Source organism: Zea mays, chromosome 3 (assembly GCF_902167145.1).
Source record: "Zea mays cultivar B73 chromosome 3, Zm-B73-REFERENCE-NAM-5.0, whole genome shotgun sequence".
Classification (NCBI taxonomy): domain Eukaryota; kingdom Viridiplantae; phylum Streptophyta; class Magnoliopsida; order Poales; family Poaceae; genus Zea; species Zea mays.
The window spans coordinates 16,090,139-16,108,983 of NC_050098.1; the positions used below are offsets into that span (position 1 = coordinate 16,090,139).

An 18,845-nucleotide genomic window follows, 5' to 3' on the forward strand; every position below is an offset into this window, starting at 1 on the left:
CAGTTCGTCACCAAGACCGACGCAAGCAAAGTCGGTATTGGGGTTGTAATGATGCAATCTAGGCATCCTCCGTCCGTTGGCCAGGCCATCTAAGTAGAGATGGCAATAGGTAAATAACCATCGGGTATTACTATCCCATATCCATACACACGATGAAAAATAGCTCCGCCAGGTCACCTATATTCACTGGTGAATATAAATTTACCCTAATGTCCACAAAGATTAAACATCTACATTATACAAATGTAAAGCATATGCATCTAAATATCATTACAAAATTTTTAGCATCATTCAATCATTCAAGAACATCATAGATAATTATATAAATTAGCAACATTAGGATATTACCACATAACATATTACATGGTCATCAAATAGTTGTTAAACCTTCTATGACATTATCACCTAAAAGATTGTTAAATAGTCAAAAGAGATAGATGACTGAAGCCTAAGTCCATGCCTTTAGGCTAAGTTTATACCAGGTATTTTATAACCACGGTTTAACGGGTATGAGCAAGAGCACAAAGTTCTAAAATTCATTTATACATTAGGTGAAGGTAGCCTATATAATAGAGAAAATAGCCATCTAACATCCGGTACTCATTGCCATCTCTACATCTAAGGCGTTGAGTCGCGTTTGCAAGGCCTCATATATACGGAAAAGGAGTAGCTAGCGACTCAGCTAGCTAGCCTTGGAAAATGGATTCTGTTGAATAATATGCCAGGTAAGTTTGTGCACAAGCACAAACACATAAGCACCGCTATTAAAACAATACTCTTCCAGAACTTTGGCATGTTAAGCATCTTCTACAAATTTATCACGGATTCACGGTCCAAAAACTGTGCATTCTATACTATGCAAAAATAGAATAGGCCAATACACTCAAAAACTAGAAGAAGCAAACTATAGCTGTCCTTGAGAGCACGGAATTTTTGTCATGAACACATGAACAGCGTCTCACGAAGTAGGTTTGGGGAAGGCGAGATCCTTCAGTTGCTGTGGTTCTACAGCTGATGGTGCTTCGGTGAGTGCACACTGAGCAGTCGTGGTCTTGGGGAAAGCAATCACATCTCGGATCGAGCTCTCACCCGCCAAAAGCATCACCAACCGATCCAATCCATAGGCAATGCCTCCTGCAACAACATTCCAAATATACCAAAAAAAATAAGAAAAAACAGCATAAGATATAAATAGCTCTATAATATTGGGATCGAACGTTACACTATCTCAGAATCAATTTACTGTCAGAAGGTGTATGTTGAGAAATACTCCGTTCTCGAATATTTGTCGTCCGCGAGCCCCTTTAGTTTTTGGACCGTAATAAATTTATAGAAGATGCTAAATTTATTTGTCGCGGAATACTCCGTTCTTCCAGAATATTTGAACTAAACCGCGACAAATAAAAAGGAACGGAGGGAGTATATGGAATTGCTCTAAAGGGGCTGCTATAATTTGGCCAACAAATTTGGCCATCAAATTTGTAAACATATACAGTTATACGCCTACAACATGACTTTCGTTCTATTAACTTGAGCATCTAATAAAGCATGTTAAACAATATGAGGCTGCGAAACAATTAGTAACAGATGGGAGCATCTCGTTTAGACTTTGTTTCAACGATAAATGTTTGAATTCCCTGGGGCACGCACAATAAATTGATGGGAGCATACTTGAAGCTAGCATATTAAGGAGACAAATTGCCCAGACAAACATAATGTCAAGTTAACAGCAAACTCTTGGTGCCTAAACAGTTTTCAAGTATGCAGGCACATAAGCGGACTTAGATTTCACCTGAATTTAGAGGTACTACACCTGAATTGAACAACCAATAAAAAAAACCATGGCCTTATACCTGGTAGCATGCATATGTACCCACAATGGGAAGGGAGGGGATAGAAAAGGGCATGTGTGATAAATTTATAAAATAAAAAATAAACACGGCATTATTTTAAGTATGCCTTGTTATGCTATGAGTTAACAAAAGGAGAAATGTAGGCATGTAGCAGACTCCTCGCCAAAAAAAAAAGCAGCCTAAGACATCTTTTTTTCAAAAAACTAAAGTTGTTTTTTAGTTTACCTAATAACACGACCTATGAGAGTTGAGAACTGAAAGCATGATTGCTATTGTTAGACTACCCGTCTAGGGTTTGTGTTATTCCCTTTGTAATGACCGTCATACCCCCAGTGTAATGGGCCTGGCCCAGTTACCTACTCTATTAATACCACTCCCAACCCTGTTTAGGGTATGGGTTCAGTTTCCAACATGGTATCATCAGTCTAGGTTTTGGTTCTCTGTTTCCTGCCAGCCGCCAGGGGCATCCTCACCCTGCGCAGCCGCCAGGGGGCTCCTCTCCCCTGCAGCCGCCGGCCCCCAGCCGATCGGCCTCCTCCCCTGCCGCCGGCACCTCCCGCCGCCGGCCCCCTCTCCCTCCCTCCCGTCGCCGGCCCCTCTCCCTCTCCCGCCGGCCCCTCTCCCTCTCCTGCCGCCTCCCTCCAACAGCAGGCGGCCTGCCCTGCGCGCCCGGCGCGCCCCAGCGCCCTGCGTCCCGCCGTCGACGTCCCGCCCTGCGCGCCCGTCGCCAGGACACGCCCCAGCCGCCGGCGTCCCAACCGCACCTGGTGGCGACTTGACTGCGTCCGCGCCCGCGACTCGTCTCCAGCATCCGCCGCAGGGTCGCGTCCCTCCCTACCGGCCGCGCCCGCCCTGTCTCCGGCCGTCGCAGCAGCGCCCCTCCCCGACCCGACTTCGCCTGCCCTGTCTCCGGCCGTCGAAGCAGCGCCCCTCCCCGACCCGACGTCCTCTACTGCGACTTCCCCCCGCCGTCGCCCCGATGGCCGCCATGGACGACATCACCACTGCCTCCTCCGGCCCAGGCACGCACCTCCCCGTCGCCCCTGCTGCGTTCAACAGCGAGCTCGCCCATGGAGGGGCCCCCTACATCGCCGGTCTCGGGCCACTTCATGCCGCTTCCCCGCTGCCCCTGCGCCGCGGCTCCCCGCCGGGCTTTCCCGCCTTCGCTTCACCAACCTGGAGCCACATCGTCGCGCCCTCCGCACTCCCCGCCACCGACTCCCCGCTCGTCGGCACCCTCGCTACGATCCAGGCCGCAGTGACGGCCTCGCGGGAGCGCGAGCGCGCCGCCTCCCTCGCCCTGGAGCGTGAGCGTGCCCTGGGCGCCGCTCTCACTACCCAGATGGCCACCACGCAGCGTCTCCTCGGCCGCCCACCGGTCGCCCCGGTGGAACCCCCGGAGGACCCCCGCGACTCTGACCTCGACGCCGACCTCATCGCTACTCTCCACGCTCAAGCCGCTGGTCTGCACAACATCCGGGCCCTCGTGTCCGTGGTGTTGGATCCGGCGTCTTCCCACTACCCCCGCTGGCGAGGACAGGTCCTTCTCACGCTGCGGCGGTTCGTCCTCGACGATCACGTCCTCGTCGACCACGACGCTCCACCGCCTCGCTCCTGGTGCCTCATGGACAGCGTTGTCCTCTCGTGGCTCCACGGCACCATCACCGTTGAGCTGCAGGACATCATCCGCGATCAGGCGGACACTGCTCGCCAGGCGTGGCTCGCTCTCGAGGACCAGTTCCTCGGGAATCGGGATGCGCGGGCGCTCCACCTCGACGCCCAGTTCCACCTGTTCTCTCAGGGGGACCTCTCCGTGGGAGAATACTGCCGCCAGATGAAGGGCCTGGCTGACTCTCTCCGCGATCTCGGCGAGCCAGTTGCCGATCGTACCCTGGTGCTGAACCTCCTGCGTGGCCTCAGCCCCCGCTACGACCACCTGAAGGCTCTCATCAAGAGGAGCGTGCCCTTCCCCACCTTCCACGCCGTGCGGAACGAGCTTCTCCTCGAGGAGCTCACCATGGCGAATGAGGCACCCACTCCTGCCTCGGCCCTATACAGCGCTCCTACCAGTGGTCAGCCGCCTTCAGGGGGCCAGGCCACCCGTCCTCCGTCGACTGGGGCTCCCACCCGCCCTCCACCTGCCGTCCCGGCGGCCCCTCGTCCGACTTCCACGACCGACGGGGGTCGTCGCTCCCGCAAGGGCGGCCGTGGGAGCGGCGGCTCCTCGTGGTGGTCCCTCCGGCCGGGGTGGCGGCCACGCGTGGCCGTCATTCTACAACCCCTGGACCGGGACCATCGCCATGTGGCCGGGCCAGGCACCGAGTACCTCCCGTCCTCCGGCGCCAGCCCTCCTGACTGCACCTCACTACGGCGCACCTCCTTACGGTGTCCCCGTCGTGCCCCAGGCTCCGCCCGCGCTCCTGCCCCCGGGGACCCACACCTCGACGCCTTGGTCCCCGTCGGCCAGTGGTTGGGACAGCGCCTCCCTCGCTGCTGCATTCAGCACCATGGCGATGACCCCACCCCCCTCCGACTGGGTGATCGACTCCGGTGCCTCGTACCACACCACTCCCACGGCAGGCACGCTCTCTCGCTCTCATCCCCCCCTCCCCTCTCACCCATCCTCGATCGTCGTTGGAAACGGTTCCACTCTGCCAGTCACCTCAGTAGGTGTCTCGGTTCTCCCTGGGCCGTTTTACCTCAACGATGTTCTCGTAGCTCCCCACATCACTCACAACCTTCTTTCTGTTCGTCGATTCACCACTGACAACTCCTGTTCCATTGAGTTTGACCCCTCTGGTTTTTCTGTGAAGGATCTGGCCACCAGGACCCTTCTCGCCCGTTGTGACAGCTCGGGGCCACTCTACACGCTCCAGCCCTCCACCGCCGGCGTGTCTCCACCTCCTGCCCTGGTCTCCACCACCTCCTCCACCACCTGGCATCGACGTCTCGGCCACCCTGGACCCGACGTCATGACCAAGATTACCAGTAGTCTAGATCCTTCATGTAGTAGGGGACATTTTGAGGGTCTCTGTCATGCTTGTCAGTTAGGCCGACATACTCGTCTCCCATTTACTACTTCTTCTTCTCGGGCTGAGCAGGCTTTTGACCTGGTTCACTGTGATCTTTGGACCTCCCCTGTACTCAGTCTTTCTGGCTACAAATACTATTTGGTGATTTTGGATGATTTTTCCCATTTTCTCTGGACCTTCCCGCTTCGGTTGAAGTCGGACACATTCACCACCCTCACACACTTCTTCACCTGGGTATCCACTCAGTTTCGTCGCCCGGTCCGTGCTCTGCAGTGCGACAATGGCCGCGAGTTCGATAACAACGCCTCTCGCTCTTTCTTCCTCACTCATGGCGTCCAGTTGCGTCTCTCGTGCCCCTACACCTCTGCACAGAACGGCCGAGCCGAACGCATGATCCGCACCACCACTAATATGCTCTGTTGCCTCCTCTTCCAGGCGTCTCTCCCTGCCAGCTACTGGGCAGAGGCCCTGCACACTGCCACCCACCTCCTGAATCGTCTTCCCTCGAAGGCGGTACGTCACTCTACCCCTCACTTCGCCCTATACGGCACTACCCCTTCCTATGACCACCTTCGCGTGTTCGGCTGTGCCTGCTACCCTAACACTTCCGCTACCGCTCCACATAAGCTTTCTCCCCGCTCCACCCGCTGTCTATTCCTTGGCTACTCCCCTGACCACAAGGGGTACCGGTGTCTGGACCTCACCTCCCACCGCATCATCATCTCTCGTCATGTCATCTTTGACGAAGATGTGTTTCCCCTTGCTGGCTCCACCCCACCCACCGATCTTGACTCCCTCCTCGAGTCCGATCCGATTCCTCCCCCACCTTCGGCTCCCCGCCTTGCGCTGTTACCTGCTCCTCGTACGGCCACTACGACCTCTTCCGCGCCACGTGCGGCCCCGTCGACCCCGCCTGCGCCACACGCGGCCCCGTCGACCCTACCTGCGCCACGCGCGGCCCCGTCGACCCCGCCTGCGCCACGCGTGGCCCCGTCGATCCTGCCTGCGCCACGCGCAGCCCCATCGACCCCGCCTGCGCCACGCGCGGCCCCGTCGACTCCGACTCGATTCGCCAACCCGCCCTCGTCTACCATCGCCGCGGCCACGCCACTACCTCGGCGCCCCCGACTCGGGCCCGTCGACGAGCGCGGCCCGATTCGCCGACCCCGCCGTCGTCTATCACCGCCGCAAGCCGGCCCCAGGAGCCGCTCACGACGTTCCGGCAGTTCACTCCGAGTCGTCCGTTTACCACCCGGTCGCCATCCACCGCGACCCCGGGCACGTCCACCCGATGGTGACTCGGCGCGCTGCTGGCGTTCTCCGCCCCGTCGACCGGCTGATCCTGGCAGCTACTACGTCCAGCACCCCGCCCGACGCTTCCCCGGTGCCCTCCTCCGTTCGCACTGCCCTCGCCGACCCACATTGGCGTCGGGCTATGGAGGAGGAGTACGCGGCCCTCTTGGCCAACCACACCTGGGACCTGGTGCCGCGTCCACCAGGCACCAATGTGGTCACCGGCAAGTGGCTATTTCGCCACAAGCTGACCTCGGATGGCTCCCTCGACCGCTACAAGGCCCGTTGGGTCCTTCGGGGCTTCACTCAGCGCCCCGGCGTGGACTACGACGAGACCTTCAGCCCCGTCGTCAAGTTCGCCACTGTTCGCGCCGTCCTCTCCCTCTTCCTCTCCTGCGACTGGGCGATTCATCAGCTCGATGTCAAGAATGCCTTCCTCCATGGCACTCTGACAGAGACTGTCTACTGCAGCCAGCCCACCGGCTTCGTCGACGCCGACCGTCCGGATCTGGTCTGCCGGCTGAACCGGTCCCTGTACGGCCTCAAGCAGGCGCCACGGGCTTGGTACAGTCGCTTTGCCTCCTACCTGGCCTCCATCGGCTTCGTTGAGGCCAAGTCGGACACGTCCCTGTTCATCTACCGGCGCGGCGACGACACCGTCTACCTCCTGCTCTACGTCGACGACATTGTGCTCACGGCGTCCACCGCCGACCTTCTACACCGCACGATCGTCGCCCTTCAGCGGGAGTTCGCGATGAAGGACCTGGGGCCCCTCCACCACTTCCTCGGCATCACCGCCGAGCGTCGGCCCCAGGGTCTCTTTCTCCACCAGCGCCAGTACGCCATCGACATCTTGGAGCGGGCTGGCATGTCCGACTGCAAGCCCTGCTCCACGCCTGTCGACACTCAGGCGAAGCTCTCTGAGGACGACGGGCCTCCGGTCGCCGACGCAACGTCCTACCGGAGCCTGACCGGCGCGCTCCAGTACCTCACCTTCTCCAGGCCTGACATCGCATATGCCGTCCAGCAGGTGTGCCTGCATATGCACACTCCGCGGGAGCCCCATCTCACCGCGCTCAAGCGCATTCTGCGCTACCTCCGTGGCTCCCTCGACTACGGCCTCCTCCTCCGACCGTCCCCGACGTCGGAGCTCGTGGTCTACACCGACGCTGACTGGGCTGGCTGTCCCGACACGCGCCGGTCCACCTCCGGTTATGCCGTGTTCCTGGGCGCCAACCTAGTCTCTTGGGCCGCTAAACGTCAGCCCGTCGTCTCTCGCTCCAGCGCTGAGGCCGAGTATCGTGCCGTGGCCAACGGCGTGGCCGAGGCCTCCTGGCTGCGCCAACTCCTCCACGAGCTCCACAGTCCCCTCCAGCGCGCCACCCTCGTCTACTGCGACAACGTCAGCGCGGTCTACCTCTCCACCAACCCCGTGCAGCATCAGCGCACGAAGCATGTGGAGATCGACCTGCACTTCGTCCGCGAGCGTGTCGCTGCCGGTGACGTCCGAGTTCTCAGCGTCCCCACCACGCTTCAGTTCGCCGACATCTTCACCAAGGGGTTACCGTCGAGTGTCTTTTTAGACTTTCGATCCAGTCTCAACATCTGTACAGGATAGAGTTGTGACTGCGGGGGGGTGTTAGACTACCCGTCTAGGGTTTGTGTTATTCCCTTTGTAATGACCGTCATACCCCCAGTGTAATGGGCCTGGCCCAGTTACCTACTCTATTAATACCACTCCCAACCCTGTTTAGGGTATGGGTTCAGTTTCCAACAGCTATCATAATGAGCGCAGTCCAGATCATATAAACTGTGAATAGCGAGCCGATAGCTGAAGTCGCACCTGTTCAGGCGAGATACCAATGATCTCAAAAATTATTTGTTGTAGTAGAAGTTAGTAAAATGGAAGAACAGTAGATAGTGATTGAACGCAGGACATCCACACAAAGAACATCTAGGTAAGTCTTCCAGAAGAACAGTCTTCACACATAGAATAGACCAACTTTTCGAATCCAGCTGATCTTAAGAAATTTTCTCAAAGATAAAAATCAGCAAGCATAAAGGAAAACAAAGAATGCAACTTAATACGCCATTAAACTGTGATAAGAATATTTGATATCTTTTAGAAAGTTGCTTTGCAGTAAAGCATCCAAATTCCAAACATGACACGAGGCATTAGATCTTTCAAAGTTTAAAACAGTGGCAAAGGGCATAAAGTGTTTTCTAAACAGAGAACAAAATAAGATAATGGTCCGTGAAGAAATAGAAAACGTGTACATAGTTTAATTACCTGAACTCTCGATGGTACAAGATAGTCCCGACTCCCGAGCACCTTCAGGTGTAGACTTGGACAAAACAGGAGTCTCAATCTACCTTGGAACATGTAACCTTCGATCAAACATAACATAAGGTTTTAAGTCAGGAAGTAGAAGGCGTTAAAAACTTAAAAGTTATACTACTATCATAATCATTGTAGGTAAGGTGTCCTACTGTCCTATGCACTGCCTTAAATTTAATGAGTCATTGCTAGGTGATACAAGCAACAGAAGATGCCAGACAGTGAATGCATGATGGATCTATTTGACTAATTTTATCAACCCACACATACACAATCTTCATGAGACAGTTTCCATTAGACTGTACCGCTAGTAATTCTATAATATAAAAAATACTGCTGGTGACTTTGTCTTTACATGCATCAACATCAACATAGTCTTTTAGTCCCAAGCAAGTTGGGGTAGGCTAAAGTTGAAACCCAACAAGATGTCACCAAAAGGAGAAAGAGAGAGAAAGTGGAGGGGAAAAGCTTTTGAGAGCACTAAAAGGAAAAATGCCTAAATCACGGTTCGGGCACGTGGATAGCTTCTTTCCAAGTACTTCTATCCAAACAGAACTCAATTGGGATATTCCCATCAAACCAATGGGGCCCTGATTTCCGAGCAAGTTGGGTAAATCACTGTCTTTACATGAGGGTATAAAAATCAATGAAATTACATGATGTAATATAGAAGATGTTGGGGAAAAAAAAAAGATAGAACCCTGAACCATCAAACCACAAGTTGAATTAGAGCCCTGATTTTATTTCCCATCTAGCACCACATCACAAGAGGATATATTGCAAATCATCAAAAAAATGGGGCCACTACAATGTATTATATTCCTAAGTGAAAATAGCAAGTACGTATATGACAAGTAAAATATATTGGGCAGAAACTCAGACAAAACAATGGACAAGTGTAACAGTAGATATGACCAGCATACCTCAACAAATTCATGTTCATCCTCCAAGTAGCGGCGTATGAGTTTAACAACATTATGGCGCAACCGCAAATTTGACTGCATTTGTGGACGACACAAGTCCCAACATTCTAAACCTACAGTATTCAACTGTAGAAAGTTACAGAAAAGCACTCGTTATTTAAACTGGAAGAGCATAAACACATTGTTTGAATAAAATTTGCATAAGTCCTGTAAGAAGAAAGGAACAACGACAAGTAGATCAACTTTAGGCAAATGGAATGCTCTAACTTTTACACGTATTAATATCTAGCACAGAACAAGAAGCAAATTACAGCCAATCAGAAGAATATAGTACAACAGAATCCAATTGTTCGTTTTAGGTTTTTAGTTAGCCAAACTTCTCTGAATAGTTATACCTATATACTTATAACAAACTTCCCTGATGTCAGTGCATACCATTCACAAGGCAAATGTGCAGCTTTGTGGTCAGGTAATCATGTATGCATGACTTTCAGAGTGCAATAATGTATGATATTATGCTAAAACAAATGTCATGCCCCCAATAGTTAACAAGTACCAGGTATGCTAGAATAGGTGATTGACATTGTCTATGCTGCAATACATGGTTGGCAATATGTTTTAGCCAATATGCAATGCATGGTCACAAACTGGCTAATTAGAGGAATTCTCCATGCTTAAAGCTGCTTACAAAAAATCCAGGGCACAAATTTTGAAAAGACAGATTGTAAATGTTTTACCTCAATCTAATTTCTTCTGGAAACTTCTCTTTTACAGTATCAGAAATTGTAACTGGAAACGGCAGTGACCGGGTTACTGAGTTCAGCACTAGAACATGATGTGCCACAACCTTCAAGGTACCAACATGCAACATAGTTAAATGGTTATGTTGGTTATATGTATGAACACAAAAGAAAATAGAAAAGCTGATGGCACTCAAAGGAACAAGTACTTAAACTATGTATTCATAAAATGTGTTGTTCCTTATCCCATACACGTTCCATGATCAAAACATACTGAATGAAGGGAAATGGAGCTTCTTATAAACAGCAATACTTCTAAGTAGATTGTGTAATTAACTAATTATGAATTATCAAATTCTAGCCATGAAAAGTCACCCAGCTTATTGCCTATTAATCCCAAAACAAGATAAGGTGTGACGGCTGCCAATCAATACCTCTATAGTCCCGGTCCTCATATCTGCATTGATGGCATCCACCGGGCGTGGCTGGATCACACCTTCAACAGCAACCACTGACTCCACCCTCAGCTTGTTTACTATGTTGTAAACCTCTGGGTACTCTGGCAACACTGTCACCTACACTACACAGTATCATATCAAATTCCAGCAATGATCTGATATAACAACATAAATATCAACAACCACAGCATGTACATAAATAGTCCTGTAAGAATTATCGTTATGACAGTTAATGCATAAGATTTTCACCATAAGCCAAGGATTCCATGAATCATATATGCCCGTAATAACAAAAGGCAAGAAGCCATAGAAGCACATATTTTCAGAGCAGAAATCATTCAGACACCACTGTCAATCTGTCATGAAGCAACTACTGCTCAATTGCCCTTATGGCTTCTGGTAGCTACAAGCAGTTGAGTCACATGGGCTGCAATCACTTATTTGGTGCAAGCGTGCAATGTTAATGGTATGAAGTACCACCATGTTGTTCAAAATGTACCTTAAAATTCTGCTGAAAGTGTGAAAAATATAAATCCCAACTTGAGTATTAAAACTAAATGTTTAAACATGGCCTTCTCCCATTTCATTTAGATGAAATATGCCCTAATCAGCTTATTTTGGCTAAGAAAACAAAACATCCACTACGAAATATTTAAGAACAGAAAGCAACATGAAACTCAGATATATATCTAAAAGGAGGAGCTTTCTTTCCCAGTACAAGCATCTCACCAGCCACCACCATATGCAAAATCTATATTTGCAAGTTCAGCAGCATAAATTTGATGAAGTTTTCGATCACTTTTCTTCCTGACCCTTTGTGATTGTATAATATTCATACTTTAAATTGACCTGGAACCAGTAAAAGACAGCAGCATTGATAAGACAAGGATTAGATAAGTGCAAAGTAATGATAGAAAAAATCTTCAGTTTTCATGACAGAAACTTTGAGGTGGTTTGTTTTTTCTTTTTTTTCTCGAGAGATGGGAGAGACGTCCCCTGACTTTTTCACTTAAGAAGTTGATGCCGCAACTCGAACCCGGGCTGGCCCAGCAGACCGCTTCTTTGGCGTGTCCGGCTGACCAGTTGCACCGTGAGAGTGTTGGCTTGAGGTGGTTTGTTATCAGCCCCTTTTGTGAAAACCATTCATAGGGACCCGAGCCTTCTCAGGTTTTGACGGCATCTTGGTCTCATCAGCTTTAAGTGTTTTAACACCCACACAAACTCATATATTTCTAAGAAAAGACAAGCAACAAAAGCTAGCCGAAATGAAACAGCAAAATACAATTCTCTAAACATCAAATATTATAAGGACTAAGGACTATTACAATACAGAATTGTTAAATTAGACATGTACCAAAATTGTAATAGAAGATTAGCAAAACAATTACCAAAAAGCCATGTTGAAAAAAAGGTGATGATCTCAGGCGTCTTACCTCAGACTGGAATCCATCTTCTCAAGCATAGAAAAAAGCCAATATGCAGATATGCATGCGTATGTTTTAGGCTTATAGCCACTTGCATATGAAGCAACAGTTCAGGGTCAGATTGATTTTTGCATCTTGCATCCGTCTTGATTCAGCCTATTCCAGTAGATGAGAACAGATATTGCCCTAACATCAGGTGGTCAATAGTAAAGTTCTTCCATTTGTGGTCATCAAAGAAGCTCCTAAGAAAAGAGCTCTATATGTGTCCCAGTTTGGTCGCACACCATTTTTAACCATATCACTGTAAATTCCTAAGCCCTTATCAAATTCACCATGAATGTTGCACCAGCGAATCAAAATAGTGTATGCCACAATATCAGGTTTCAGTCCTTTGTATAACATTTCATTCCAAAGCTCAAATGCTTTATTGGTGTCACCAACCTTACAGAGCTCATTTATTATTGTAGAATAGCTGATGCAATCAGGAAAGAAACCACTCTCAGTATTCTTCTGCATAAGGTCAATTGCCCCTTGGATCTGCCCAGCCATACAGAACCCTTTGATCAATGTGTTAAATGTCACTGTGTTAGCTAAACAGCCTTCAAGCATGGCTGCGTGTAGAACTTTAGCCTTTTCGAGCTCTCCTTCATTTGCCAGATAATCAAGAAAGCAATTATAAGTATAGCTATTAGGAAGGAAGTGTCCAGCTAACATTTCTTTACAGAGGATCTCTGCGCTGCTCAAATATCCAGACTTACATAGATGATTAATTAAAACTGTATATGTGATAACATTTGGAGAGCATCCGTCATCTATCATCTTATCCCAGCAGTTTAAAGCTTGAACTATATTTTCTTCCTTTGAGTGCACATGAATCATGCATGTATGAAACACATTGTCTGGCTTGACACCTTTTGCTTTCATTTCCCCAAATAACATGCTTATTTTCTCCCTGTCATGCAGTTTCTGAGCTGCATATGCAATTACAGTAAAACTGATAAGATCAAGCTTGACTCCCCGTGCTCTCATATCATCCCAAACTTGGTACGTTTCAGTTAACCTTCCTTCTTTGCAGAATCCATGCATAAGTGCTGTAAGGCTAAAACTATTTAGCACAGCACAGTTGTTTTCTAGATCAGCAACAAATTCCTTAGCTTTCATGGCACCTAGCGTCAAACAAACTACACTTATCAGTGACCTGTAAGTGTAATTGTCAGGTGTTAGGCCTCTATCTAGCATCTGATCATATAACTGGAATGCCTTCCTAATATTGCCTACACGGCAATACCCTTCTATCATAACATTAAAAGTCACTTCATTTGGCACTAGGGAACTCTCCATCATTTTATGAAACAACCTAGTTGCTTCATCCATATTTCCATCCTTGCAGAAACCACTGATAAGAGCTGTAAATGTATATACATTCCCTGAAACAGCATTCCTGGTCATCTCCCTGTGGAGCTCCATTGCACTGGCCAGATCCCCTTTCCTACATAAACCAGCTATAAGAGGGGAATATGATGCTGGACTTGGTGTCAATCCCTTCGCAACCATCTCATTCAGAAGACCTCTTGCCTGATGAAAATTGTTGTGTTTGCAGTAACCATTAATTAAAGAGTTGTATGGATAAACAGTCATTCTGATTCCCTTCTCCCTCATCCTATCAAACATGCAAAGTGCATCTTCCATCATACCCCTCTTGCACAAGGAATGTATCAGTATAGCATAGGTCACCTCATTTGGATCTAGACCTCTGTCTGCCATCCCTCTGAAGAGCTTTTCTGCCTCCCTATATCTTCCATCCTTGCACAGTCTATCGATCAATGCATTACATGCAAACAGGTTTGGTACCATGCCCAACTCACCCAAGTGACAAGCTAACCTGAAGGCCTTGTCGATGTGTCCTCTCTTTCGTAGCCCATCAAGCATAAATGAGCAACTGGCTTCTGATGGCACAAAGTACAGACTAAGCATGTCATCAGTCATTTCCAATGCCATTTTTAGTTCATCAGTCCGACAAAGCCCGTAAACAAGAGTTCGGTACGTAACTTCATCAGCGACAATTCCTCTCCCCACCATATTGTTCTTCACCTCCACTGCCTCAAGAACACGATTGTTTCTGCAGAGACCATACATCAACACATTGTATGGCACAGCACTGCCCTTAACACCCTCACTTTCCATCCTCGCCAACAATCTCCTCGCGCCATCCAAATTCCTTATCTCACAGTAGGCCCGAATTCCGGCCGTGTAAACATACTCGTCCAAGGGAAATTTATATTGAAGCATTTCATCGAACAGGTCGCGGGCAAGAGCAAATTGCCGAATCTTAATGAGAGCAAAAAGTATCTGTGAAGCGGTGTATTGCTTCATCGCAATGCCGGACGAGAGAGATAGGCGCAGGACGGTGGCAGCGTCGCGGGCGCGGCGGATCCGGAGGTACGAGGAGGCAAGAAGCGTGGCGGCGGCGGTGGCGGCGCCAGGTCGGAAGATGGCGAGCGTGTTAGCGTGTGAGAGATACGAAAATGAGGAGGACGCGGACGGGGTGGATGAAGCGAGGGAGAGAAGCAGGGAGTCAGCGTGCGGGGAGGATGCCGAGGACGAAGGGGACGAGGAGAGGAAGGAGAGGGCAAGCAGAGAGAGGGAGACCGGGGAGACGAGGTGGGAAGGCAACAGGAGGAGAAACCGACGGGAAAGATCGGGCCGGCGGAGAGAGGCCGGGAGGATGAGGAGGGAAGAGACGTGCGCGGAGGTGAGGCGTTGGCGGAGCAGCGGCGCGGCGAGGGCGAACGTCCAGGTGGACGGCGCGGTGTGGTGGAGGATGTCGGCGAGGAGCTTCACCATACCGGAATCTGAGGTGGCGGGAGTGGATCGCTTTACCCTGCGCCCAGCGTCCCCAGCGCCGAGCTCGCTGCACAGCGCATCCCTCGGCGGCCACTGCAGCGGCTGTAACCTCTCTACCTTCGCACCAGCCGGGGCGGGCGCCGCCACTTCCTCCGGCGGGGTCGCAGCCGTATTGGTGGCCCCCGCGGACTCTAGGGTTCGGAGCTGGGGCGCGGGGACAGAGTCCGAGGTGGTGGAGAGCGGGAGGAGGCGGCGGAGGTTCACGGGGGATGGCCTTGGCTTTAGACGGGAGAGGAGGGACAAGGGCGAGGCGCGGAGGAGGGAAGACATTGGGAACCGGAGAAGATAGCAAGCAGCGGAAGCGCACAGCGCAGTTTTGAACTGAACTCGTCGAAGAGGTCAAGACGCCTTCAATCTTTACTGATGTACAATTTTCAGCAGTACTTGTGTTTAAACTTCACTTTATGAACAGTGTAAAACAGTAATTTTGGGTAAACTATTGATAGACGGTTGCAGATGGCCTAAATCGAAGTGGATAGAAAGCTACTGCTCACCAAACAGGTCCCTACCCGGCGACCGGCGCGAGCTTCAGCGATCCTCGACGCTATTCCTGATGCCTCTTTCGTCGCGTCGGCCCCTGCGGGCCACTCTAATGCCGCGCCAGCCACCTCAGATTCCGGTATGGTGAAGCTCCTCGTCGACATCCTCCACCACATCGCGTCGTCCACCTGGACGTTGGCCCTCGCCAAGCCGCAGCTCCGCCAACGCCTCACCCACGCGCACGTCTCTTCTCTCCTCATCCTTCCAACCTTTCACGTCGGTTTCTCCTCATGTTGCCTTCCCACCTCATTTCTCCTGTCTCTCTCTACGCCCGCCCTCTCTTTCCTGTCCTCGTCCACTTCCTCCTCGGCATCCTCTCCGCACGCTGCCTCCCTACTTCTCTCCCTCGCGTCATCCACCCCGTTCGCGTCCTCCTCGTTTTCGTATCTCTCACACGCTAACAAACTCGCCACCTTCCGACCTGGCGCCGCCACCGCTGCCGCCACGCTTCTTGCATCCTCGTACCTCTGGATTCGCCGCACCCGCGAGTTGCCACCGTCCTGCGCCTATCTCTCTCATCCGGCATTGCGATGAAGCAATACACCGCTTTGCAGATACTTTTTGCTCTCATTAAGATCCGGTAATTTGCTCTTGCTCGCGACCTGTTCGATGAAATGCTTCAATATAAATTCACTTGGACGAGTATGTTTACACGGCCGAAATTTGGGCCTACTGTGAGATAAGGAATTTGGATGGCGCAAGGAGATTGTTGGCGAGGATGGAAAGTGAGGGTGTTAAGGGCAGTGTTGTGCCATACAATGTGTTGATGTATGGTCTCTGCAGAAACAATCGTGTTCTTGAGGCAGTGGAGGTGAAGAACAATATGGTGGGGAGAGGAATGTCGTTGATGAAGTTACGTACCGAACTCTTGTTTATGCGTTTTGTCACACTAATGAACTAAAAATGGTATTGGAAATGACTTATGACATGAATAGTCTGCACTTTGTGCCATTAGAGGCTAGTTGCTAGTTTATGCTTGATGGGCTACGAAAGAGAGGACACATCGACAAGGCCTTCGGATTAGCTTGTCACTTGGGTGAGTTGGGCATGGTGCCAAACCTGTTTGCATGTAATATGAAAGTCGCATAGAGGGGGTGAATAGGCGAAACCTGAAATTTACAAACTTTAAACACGCTCTATGCTCGGGGTTAGGGTTAGGAATAAATTCGGAGTACGGAAGATTGTTCCTCTTGCTATGAGTTGCTCAATCAATGCGGATAACCTTGGGAGCAAACTCAAATCGACATGAGCAAGGGAACTTTAGAGAGAGAAGAGAGGGGATAAACAAATCGAGTAGAAATCAACACAAATGAACGCGGTGATTTGTTTACCGAGGTTCGGTTCCAAAGAACCTAGTCCCCATTGAGGAGACCACAAAGACCAATCTATTCCAACCCTTTCCCTCTCTCAATCGGTCACATAGACCGGTCGAGTTCTTCTTCTTAATCACTTGGGTCACTAAGACCCCGCAAGGATCCCCACACACTTAGGTGTCTCTTGCTAGCTTTACAAAGCAGTTAAAAGAATTATAATGAGAAGGAGAAAGCAATCCAAGCAACAAGAGCAACAAAGGAAACACAAAACACCCTCTCTCAAGTCATTAAGCACTTGAGTTGATTTTTGAGGCTAGGAGGGGATTTGATCTTTTGAATGTGTCTTGGAGTGAATGTCTTTGCTCTTGTATTGAATGTGGAGTTCAGAAAACTTGGATGGCTTGAATGGAGGTGGTTGGGGATATTTATAGCCTCCAACCACTTCCTAGTCGTTGGCTGACTTTACTATCGATGAGCACACCGGACAGTCCGGTGGTGCACCGGACATGGCACTGCTCATTGTTCGGTGCGAGCCACGTCAGCAGATCGTTGGGGTTTGGAGCAGTTGACCGTTGAAGTCCTTTGTCCTCTTGCGGCACCAGACAGTCCGGTGCGTTCTGCCTTCGCTGCTCTGACTTTTGACTTGCACACTGTTCATCTGACATCGCAGTCGACCGTTGAGCGCAGTTGATTGTTGCTCTATTGGTTCACCAGAAATGTCTGGTGCACATCGGACAGTCCGGTGAATTATAGCGGAGTGACTATTGATAAACCCGAGAGTGGCCAGTTCGTGGGTGCCTTGCCCTGGGCACCGGACAGTGTCCGGTGCGCCACTAGCAGCACCAATGCTTGTCTTTGCTCCAAACTTTGTTGAGTTCCCAACTTATTTTCTTTGTTGGTTTATGTTGAACTTTATGCATCTAAGATAAATGACAACTAGGCAAACTAGTTAGTCCATGTGGTTTGTGATGGAAGTTAACCATCAAAATGGATTATAGGGAATGTTTTAAGCCCATTTCCCTTTCATAATGCATTGATCGATAGACTGTGCAAGGATGGAAGATATAGGGAGGCTGAAAAGCTCTTCAAAGGGATGGTAGACAGAGGTCTAGATCCAAATGAGGTGTCCTATGCTATAATGATACATTCCCTATGCAAGAGGGCTATGATGGATGATGCAATTTGCATGTTTGATAGGTTGATGGAGAAGGGAATCAGAATGACTATTTATCCATACAACTCTTTAATTAATGGTTACTGCAAACACAACAATCTTCAGTAGGCAAGAGGTCTTCTAAATGAGATGGTTGCAAAGGGATTGAAACCAAGTCCAGTATCATATTCCCCTCTTATAGTCGGTTTATGTTGGAAAAGGGATCTAGCCAGTGCAATGGAGCTCCACAGGGAGATGACCAGGAATGTTGTTTCTGGGAATGTATATACATTTACAGCTCTTATCAGTGGTTACTGCAAGGATGGAGATATGAATGAAGCAGCTAGGTTGTTTCATAAAATGGTGGAGAGTTCCCTAGTGCCAAATGAAGTAACTTTTAATGTTATGATAGAAGGGTATTGTCGCGTAGGCAATATTAGGAACGCATTCTAGTTATATGACCAGATGGTAGATAGGGGCCTAACACGTGACAATTACACTTACAGGTCACTGATAACACTACACGACGGTTGATCTTTAGCGAGCCTTATTTGGGACCGACGGTTGGTTGCTAAAAGTTATGGACCAACGGTTGGTCGCTAAATGTGTTTATAGCGACGGTCTGTGGGTCGCTAAGAGTCTAGAAATTTAACGACTTATGGTCGGTCGCTATAGAGGTAAATGTGTGACTGATGGTGGGTCGCTATAGGGGTATGTGATTTTTATGTTTCTTATATACTCACCAAAGCCCATCTAAAGGCCTACTAAACAAACAAACGAACCCTATTCCACGCTCAAGCTGCTCTCAGCCTTATCCCCTACGCACGCCAAGCCTCATCCTCCTAGCCGCCATCTCCCTCACGGCGCCAAGCCC

The 18,845-nt window shown here is 49.8% G+C and overlaps 1 protein-coding gene across 8 annotated transcripts; it reads right to left on the reverse strand.

Annotated features, from left to right (window-relative positions):
- Positions 1 to 714: 714 nt before the first annotated feature.
- Positions 715 to 15,298, reverse strand: LOC103651782 (putative pentatricopeptide repeat-containing protein At5g59900). 8 transcript variants are annotated; one of them, XM_035966155.1, is made up of 7 exons: positions 12,071 to 15,298; positions 11,367 to 11,486; positions 10,614 to 10,754; positions 10,177 to 10,286; positions 9,440 to 9,552; positions 8,469 to 8,551; positions 715 to 1,134 (listed from the first exon to the last, which is right to left on the reverse strand). In XM_035966155.1, exon 1 carries the CDS (start codon positions 15,233 to 15,235, stop codon positions 12,254 to 12,256), a length of 2,982 nt encoding a protein of 993 aa, XP_035822048.1. In that variant the 5' UTR covers positions 15,236 to 15,298; the 3' UTR covers positions 715 to 1,134; positions 8,469 to 8,551; positions 9,440 to 9,552; positions 10,177 to 10,286; positions 10,614 to 10,754; positions 11,367 to 11,486; positions 12,071 to 12,253. The 8 variants fall into 8 exon arrangements, with proteins under 8 accessions (XP_035822048.1, XP_020405710.1, XP_020405711.1 ...); XM_020550121.2 differs by having other exon boundaries at positions 8,469 to 8,547; positions 9,440 to 9,565; XM_020550122.2 differs by having other exon boundaries at positions 9,440 to 9,565.
- Positions 15,299 to 18,845: the final 3,547 nt, after the last annotated feature.

Excerpts from the sequence above, each read along its gene's own strand:
- LOC103651782 (XM_035966155.1), bottom strand. The coding sequence starts at position 15,235 with ATGTCTTCCCTCCTCCGCGCCTCGCCCTTGTCCCTCCTCTCCCGTCTA.